This window comes from Tupaia chinensis, unplaced genomic scaffold (assembly GCF_000334495.1).
Source record: "Tupaia chinensis unplaced genomic scaffold, TupChi_1.0 Scaffold144168_1, whole genome shotgun sequence".
Taxonomy (NCBI): Eukaryota; Metazoa; Chordata; class Mammalia; order Scandentia; family Tupaiidae; genus Tupaia; species Tupaia belangeri.
The window spans coordinates 353492-361614 of NW_006204024.1; the positions used below are offsets into that span (position 1 = coordinate 353492).

At 57.3% G+C, this 8123-nt stretch overlaps 1 protein-coding gene across 1 annotated transcript in view; it reads right to left on the reverse strand.

The window, feature by feature from the left end:
* Nucleotides 1-8123, reverse strand: part of HMCN2 (hemicentin 2) — a 170726-nt gene that overhangs the window by 138616 nt on the left and 23987 nt on the right. Inside the window, 3 exon segments of the mRNA XM_014583202.2 lie at nucleotides 323-429; nucleotides 992-1163; nucleotides 7590-7712. Of these exon segments, the coding sequence (XP_014438688.1) occupies nucleotides 323-429; nucleotides 992-1163; nucleotides 7590-7712 (402 nt within the window).

Below are 8123 nucleotides of genomic sequence, written 5' to 3' on the forward strand. Positions count from 1 at the left end.
AGGCCTTCGGGGCCCCCCCCGAGGCCCCAGCATTTCCAAAAGCCACTGGGTCCAGGACTCAAACTGCACAGCCAGTCACATGAGACCCAGCGCTTTAACCTCCACACCACCTGTTGGCCCCCAGTCCTTCTTAGATGCTTCCAAACTGCTACTCACTCCACTTCCTGTCACTGGCGCACAGCAGAGTCGTCCTCCTCTGCTCCTGACTCTACTTCCGCTGGCACGCCCACATGCTAGCCCTCGGCCTCCCAAAGCCCCAGGACTCCCCAGAGCAAGCGGGAAGGAGATGCCCCCGGCGGCCCCCACCACCCAGAGCCCCTACCTTGATGGTCCACAGCCCAGGATGCTCTGGCTTAAAAGCCACGACCTTGGCTGAGTCGGGGATGTTGAGGAGCACGTTGAGGCCCTCGTCCTTCTGCAGGACCCTCCCTGTGGAGGCCCCAAGGACTGTTCAGCCCCCAGCCCTTCCCTGGGACACAGGGGTCTCCCGATCTCTAGGAACTCACTCCCACCCAAACCAGCCTCAGGCCTCCCTCGGTAGTTCTCGTCCCGCATCCCACTGCTGTCGCTCCCGGGTGCAGGCTGTCACCCGGCCTCTACGCCTGACGTTCACAACGTCCTCAGATCTTCATGGGGCCAGGTGACTGGGTCCAAATCAGGCCCCACCTCTCCACTGACCCGGATGAGGACTCTACATCCCTGCATTCCAGCCCTATCAGTACAATGTGCTATGAATTGCTGCCTCCGTGGAGTACACCAAGGTGACGTGGGACATACAATGACAGCCCCAGCCCAGGGGCTTCCATCATTCCCCCTCTTGTGCCTGGCCCACCATGGGGCCCTCTCTGCTCTCCGTTTGAGCCGTCCCACTCCCTTATTCCTGGAGCCCTGGGTCTGGACTCCCTGCAACCCTGAATCTCTTTCTTTGTCCATCCTGGGTTTCCAGCTCTATCTTGGGGCTAAAGAGGTGGCTGGCAAGGTTGGCACATACCTAGCGGGTCTCGAACCTCGATCTCAGGCCCTGGCCCACTCAGCGAGATGGTGACCTCCTTCAGGCTGGGGTCAAAGGGGATTCTCCACGTGTGCTCGCCCTTCTCCTCATGGTCCGTGGATAGCAGGTGCACCTTGGAGGCCTGGATGGCCGACTCCACCCACTTCAGAACCTGGGAGGTGAGTGTGGGACACTGAGGCCAACAGGTGCCCACAATGCCTCGCCCGTGTCTCCCACCTGAGGCAGGTCCCTAAATAGCTGCCAGTTGTGCTGACTCTCCAATCACCCCCATGGTTACCCAGGGCCACTCACTCTCTGTCCTATACCCTGTTGAGTCAATGTGGTTACCCTCTGGCTTCAGAGGAGGAGCTGTGATCCTTGAACCAAGGCATCCTAAGGACTCGGCTTGGAGAGGAGGAGCAAGCACACAGCCCTCTCTCTGCTGAGAGGACGCGCCCTCGCCTCCAACCTGACTAAACTCAACAGCAACACCACCTCCTCCAGGAAGCCCTCTTGGTGCCTCTTACACACAGGTGAACCTTAGAGAGCTGGTCTTCCCCAGGCCCAGGCTGCTGGGTCCTCCACGCAGGACTGACCAGATCTGCCACAAAGACTCCGGGGCTGTTCTTGATCCACAGAGGCTGAGAATTAGTGGACTGACTTTTCTCCGTGCTGGGAAATCTCAAGTCCTTGGTCTCTATAGTTTCTTATTCATTCTGAAATCCTTCACGTCTGGGACAAGCTCCATGGGGACCCAGACGAACGGTAGGGCCCCTCTGCCAAAAGCACCACCCCACTTCGGTATACATTTGGGGTCTGACTCCTCCAAGATCCGCCAGGGCTGCACGGACCCCACATGACCACTCTTAATCTAGTCTAAAACGGTATCTCGCTGAGCTTGAAGAGCTCGCACTGCCTACACCTGAGACAGCTAGAGCCCCAAAGAGAATAACCGCTGCCATCCACTGAAGCACGTTGAGTTACGTAACTCACGTGTCCACAGATAGACAAGGGAAGGCGGAATTGCAGACACTAAAACGGCGCTGCCCCACTGGAGGTAACTTGTTCATTAAAGAGAATGACCGAGCGTGACTTGGCCATTGGCTTTTCCCATGGAAATTGTACTTTAGAGGAACCAAGTCAGCCTTCTCGATGAGCAAAGGTTCTTGGAGGGGTGCCCACTAATAAATGTGGAAAGAATGATGCAATTAGGGAATCATCATTTTGCAACTCTTAATGAAATAATCATTTCAGGCAAGGTCCTCGGTGGATACCACAGCCTTGAGATGAAGGGTTGACGGGAGGCTGGATGCCCACGCCGAGCCAGCGCACTCCCCCACGGGCCACCAGAGTCACGAAGGGAAACCTGGCCTTCCTGCGCTAAAGCAGGCTGTCGCCGCCTTCGCCTAGTAAACAAGCTGGCCATCAGTGACAGTAGGGACTCTCAGATGTTCCTCGCCTCCTGAGATGAGGCAGGAGAAAGTCCGAAACAGACTGTCCCCCGGTTTAGGGGGGAGGGCGGGGCTAAAGACTTCAATGACACCGTAAGGAAGAAGCTGATGAATCCACAGCGTGGGGTGTGGTCCACACTGCTGCCTCTTCACCAACTTGGTGTCACAAGGAAAGAGCGGCGAGTCCAGATGTAAGGAGATGTTGCAGACAGCAACTAGATGAAATGCACCGCACTTGAGTAAACCCGGACTTGACGGAATGTGTAAAAAAGCATTTTGAGGACAAGCAGGGGAACTTAAAGATGCCCTGGGCATTAGGTGATGCCAAGAAACTGTTATTAATTGTATTAGGAAGTGTGGTGGATGATGCTGGGGACCATGTTTTTTCAATCCATGCTCAATGATTTATGTACAGTGCCGCGATGCCACAAAAACTCTAGAGATAAATAAAAACAAGGAGAGCAAACATGGTAACAATTGCCGAATCGAGTTGGCGGGTATGGTCTATGTACTTTTCTAGGTCTTTGGATTTTGTCATAGTAATTGTTTTAAGTAAAAGTCATTTACAAGAAACAAGTTTGCCATGACTTCAATATATACCTGAGCAAGCATCGTGATCGACTGTGGCCTGCCAACTCCAGCCAATCAGAAATGGCCTCCTGGAATGCAGTTTGAAGAAGTAATGCAAAGCCACATTCAGCCTCAATTGGGAAAAGTTCCAAGATTGATTAGCAATGTCTGCCAGGGGTATGGAACTAGAAAGCAGGGTCTTGTGTGCTACCTATTGGCCTTCCTTGCTCTAAATCATACTCCTTCAGCTCTATCTACATGTGATCTTCCCGAAAAGGAGAGGGAATGACGGGAATTGAAAGAATTGCCTGAGATTTCAAAAATGAATGTATTTTGTTCAGACTGAAATAGAACATCTGTGCCCAGAAATTTATGGCGAAGTTTCAATTATCACGGGAGAAGAATTTTGTGTTCTGAAAACTCGTTCGTGTTTACACTTGGAACTACTCGCTCCTCTGTTTTGCCTGACTTTCTAAGTAATGTGTCTCTTGAAAAGGTCCCACCTGTCTTGGCTGAAGAATGGGGACAGTCATTCATTCATGCGGGGGTGGATGGGGAGAGGACAGCAGCCATAGAATCCCAGCTGGAGAGCTGGACAGAAGCTGGTCAACCAAGCGAGGCGGCTTTCTCAGCTGCAGAGAAGCCACTCTGTGACCACTGTCCTCCTCCCCTGGAGCCGGGCCTGTTCAGGAGTCAGGAGGAAGCTATAATCCAGAAACGCTGCTGGGGGGTGGTGGCAGCCCCAGTCAGCAATCACCCAGACAAGTCACACCCGCTACTGTGTTGCAACCACCATGAAGAGTCCCTTCTAGGGTGTTCTAGTGGAAGGAAGGTGCCCAGCAGTTCAGGCCACTGAACCACGGAGAGGGCTGGGACATGGGACAGAGAGCAAGTGACCCACCAGTGGCAGCTGCCATGGGGCCTGTCCTGTAAGCACACCATCACTAGGGTATTGGGGGGCTGGCCCTCTTGCAAGACCAGACCCCTGAAGGGCCAGGCCTGAGGGCAAGAACTTCTGGACCCCGCAATGGCCTGGGGGCTCCAGAGCACAATCTGAGGAGTCTTCTAAGCAGGGAGCCCTCATCAGGCAAGCTCATGCTTGTTTGGCAAAGGCACTGGGCTCCAGATGTTAGCAGGGCTGGGGCGCAGGGGGCCTCCTATGCACTGGGCTCCTCTCTTTGTTACTGCTCAGGAAGGAACAGAAGAATCTGGAGCTGCTCCCCAGCCAGATGGCTGCTGCTGGGCCCTTCGTGGCAGATAAATCAGCCCCAAAGGCTCCTCCCAGCACACTTGACAGCCAGAGCAGCAGAGGGAGCAGAAGGGGGGGGGGGGCTGGGAGGCCCAGTGGGCTTCAGAGCCACGGACCGGAAAACTGAGGGCCAGACTCCGTCATGGGCTCTGTGTGGAGTGCTGGGGAGAGAGCCCTGGCCCAGGGCTCTGTGCCTCACTGGCTTGGCCCCAAACACTTGTCCCCAGCTCTACCTTTCGGAGAACGTTTCCGAAGAGCGCTTCTATTCTTCTGGGGGCTTCAGGAGAACTGGGGTTGGGGGTACTTCTGAACTCCACAGAGAAGCAGAGGCTGAGGGTCAGCCATTGCTAACTCTTACCCAGGGCCTCTCGCCTCGTGCCCCATGCACTGTCCCCTGCCATCCCTGCCACCATCTCCCATGGGATTCTTGTTGGACCAAGAGCAGCCCAGAGTGCTTAGATACTGTACTCAAGGGCACACAGCACAGCAGGTAGGTGGCAGTGCTCAGTCAGAGCCAGGCGTCCTCGGTGGGGTCCCAGCCGAGCCACTCCGCCTCACTGCCCCGGCCTGGGAAGGGCCCAGGATGAAGTCATCTCGGGCCCTCCCTGGTCCGTTAATCAGAACCACTTGGCCAGAACCTCCCCTGCCCGCCCCTCACTGTCTGGAACGTGGGTCACTTTTCCCTGGTTGTGCAAATCTGGACACTTTGCCATTGGTACCTGCTGGCGCTGGACCTGGTGCAGCCTCGCCCCAGACCTGGCTGTTAGGTCTGTTATGTGTGGTGTGTGTGTGTTGGAGTGAGTTGGGGGAGACAGAGAGCAAGAGACCCTGTGTCCTCCCTGCGAAAAGTTGTGGGGCTGCAGGACATGCAGCCCCTTCCCGACCCCGCCCCACACCCCTGGAGCTGGTGGCAGCACGTGGAGGTGAGGGGCCCTGCAGGAGGCTTCACTGGGGCAAGGGGACCAACCTCGTCTAAATCTTGGTAAATAATGCGCGCCTTTGGGACAGGCTCGAGGCTACGTTGATGGCCTGTGACACTGTCCCCTGTCTATTTAAGGATGGTAGAAGTTGCGAGTTTCCCCTGCCAGGAGAAGGGAATCATCGCCTTCTTTGAGTTACCCTCGAACTCCGAAGAGGGCCCTTGGCACTGGGGAAGCCAACCTCACCGCTGGAAAGAGCTAGATGCTCAGAAGCGGCCGGACTGGAGTGCGACCAAGTGCCGCTCCGCGGAGCACCTGCGTGGTCCCTGGCACTCGTGCTCAGCACAGGAGGGCAGGGAGCGTGCAGAACGAGGTGTAAGGACCAGCTGCACCTGCAGGGTTGGGGGGCTTCTGAGGGTCCCCCTCCCAGCTGGGACCCCCTTGGCTCAGGCAGACACTATCAGCCCCTCCAGTGGGAGAAACACAGCCCTGACTGCCAGCCGCTTTCCCAGGCTTGCCGAACATCTGGGAACATCTGGAAGGGGCCAGGTCCAAGGCTTTAAGCTGCTGAATGACAAGGCTCCATGTTCAGGAAGGGGAGGGACCCGGGCCCCTACCCCAAAGCAGCTAGTCCTAGCATCCGAGTCCCTGAGTCAGACACCTGCGGCCCAGCCAGCCGGACACCCAGGTCTCTTGCCTCAAGGGAGAGCAGCGGGGCCCAGCCCCACACCTGGGCATGCCTCCTCCACTGACCTGCCCACTGCCCTGCGTTTGATTGGCCCCTGGCAGGAACCCAGATCTCCCCCAAAGCAGGGGCCAAGCTATCTAACCACTCTGAAGTGCCTCCTGCCCTCGTTGGGGGGCTCAGTGCCAGGGTGTGCTGACGTGCCAAAAATTAGAGCCCAATGTGTCGCAGGGAACCATAAACGCCATCTGTCAGCAGGGAGCTAAGGCACGCTAATCTAAACATGGCCCTGGAGACCGTTCTCTGTAGTTCATAAATACACAATACACAGAATCCTCTCCCCAAGGCGACAGCGGGGCTGGCTCCAGGCCACGGCCTCAGGGGTGATGGATCTCTCCCTCCCTCCTCCCAGGGCCTCAGGCCTGAGGGACCCTGCGTCAACCCCTCCACTGGCTGTTTCCCCAGCGCCTCCTTCGCACTGGTAAATCAAGGTGCTGGGGAGGTGGTGACGAGCCGGGCCCAGCAGGCCCAGCCTCCAGAGAGCACAGCCACGTGACATAATAATCACACAATTATAAAATTACAAGCATGTAACTCAGCACAGGGACCCACCAGCTCAGCCCTCAGGGAGCTCAGCGCCTCCACAGTGACATTAAATTATAACCTTACAACGATGTGACACCACCCTGGTTGAGAGCTGGTATTTCAGAAGACAGTCTGGACAGGAAATCAAGGAAGGCCTCCGTGAGGAGGTGCATTTCAGCTAAACCTGAGGGTGAGAAGGCACCGGGGGAAGAGGGGCCGGAAGAACAAGCCCCATGAGCAAAGGGCCTGGAGTGAGGAAGAGTATGGGCCGGCAAGGAAAGAGCCCTGAGGCCGGCAAGGCCGAGTAGTGGGTGAGGGGCAATGGGGCAGTGAGACCAGGGAGGCAGAGGGGATGATGGGAGTGGTCTGCTGCTCAGATTTGCTTAAGGAGATCTCAAGGTCTACCACAGCCAGCTCCCCAAGAAAACCTGCTGCCCGCGTCACTTCCCAACTCTGCAGTAACTTCACGGTGCAGCCTGACATCAGCTGGGGCAGGAATGTTTACACCAAGGCCATGGGCGTCCTCGCTCTTTCCTGAGTGACGCTGCTCACCATTTACAGCCATTTACAGCGGGGAGGACCGCTCCAGGTGCTGGGGAGGAGTGGAGGTGTAGGGCAGAGACGCAGCAGGGTCAATGCCGTGGGGCCTGGAGGGGGCCGAGGGCACACACCTCCTCCAGAAGCAGGGCCAGAGACAGACTCCCGTGGCACCGGGCTCTGAGAGAATCCAGACCATGGCCCCTCAGCCAAGCTCCCAGCAGCGTGGCCTGAACTGATGGCGCCTCTGCTCTTCCTCCCACCTGGATCCCCTGACTCTGGGAGAAGCTCGGAGAAACCCCACACCCACTCTTCAGCAAACTCCACTGGTCCATCCTGCCAGCCCAGGCTAGCTGTGGGCCCCAGGCCAACACCTCGGTGCTGTTCGCAGCCTCGGTCTTTTTACTGCAGAATTCCTGCCTGGAAAACTCAAAATAGCCGCCGTTTGGGTGGCTGGGCGGGTTGGGCCAGACGATGTCATAATGCCCTGAGCACAGGACGCCCTGCGGTGGGCACTCGGTGCTGCTTGACCGGGATTGCTGTTGACCCACTGGGCAAAGCCACTCAGAGACCAGGATGCTCAAGGCCTGCCGGGGCTCACCTCCGTCACTTGCTGCTTGTCCAGATGGAACACCTGCCCAGAGCTGGTGGCCGCAATCTCCTCGTAGGCCAGGTAGCCAGGATGGGTGCGGTCACCACAGTCCCCCGTCAGCACAAAGACCACCTGGAAAACGGACACACAGCCTGGCCCACGGCCTCCCTGGCCACCAGCGCCAGGAGGGAGGGGCTGGGGCGAGTCCTTTCCTCTCCCTGGGCTCAGGTAACCGTCTATAGGAAGGGAATGATGAGTGTCCCTCTCCCGGGGCTCAGGAGCGCTGCAGGCGATGCTCAGCTCAGGCCAGGAGCTCTGCGGGAGCTCAGAGGGGAGCTCCCGGGAGGTGTGTGCAGAGGCCACCTGTTAGCGCAGTGGTGACATGCCGCTCCGTGGTGCGAAGCCATGTGGGGAGGTCCTGGGCTCACATGCCGGGCACGCACGCCCTCGGTCCTGGCTGGTGAGTCATGGCATGAGAGCCCTGTCGGGAATGCCCGTCTCGCTCTCTCTCCATCTCAGAGGTTATTAATAAACTTTATATAT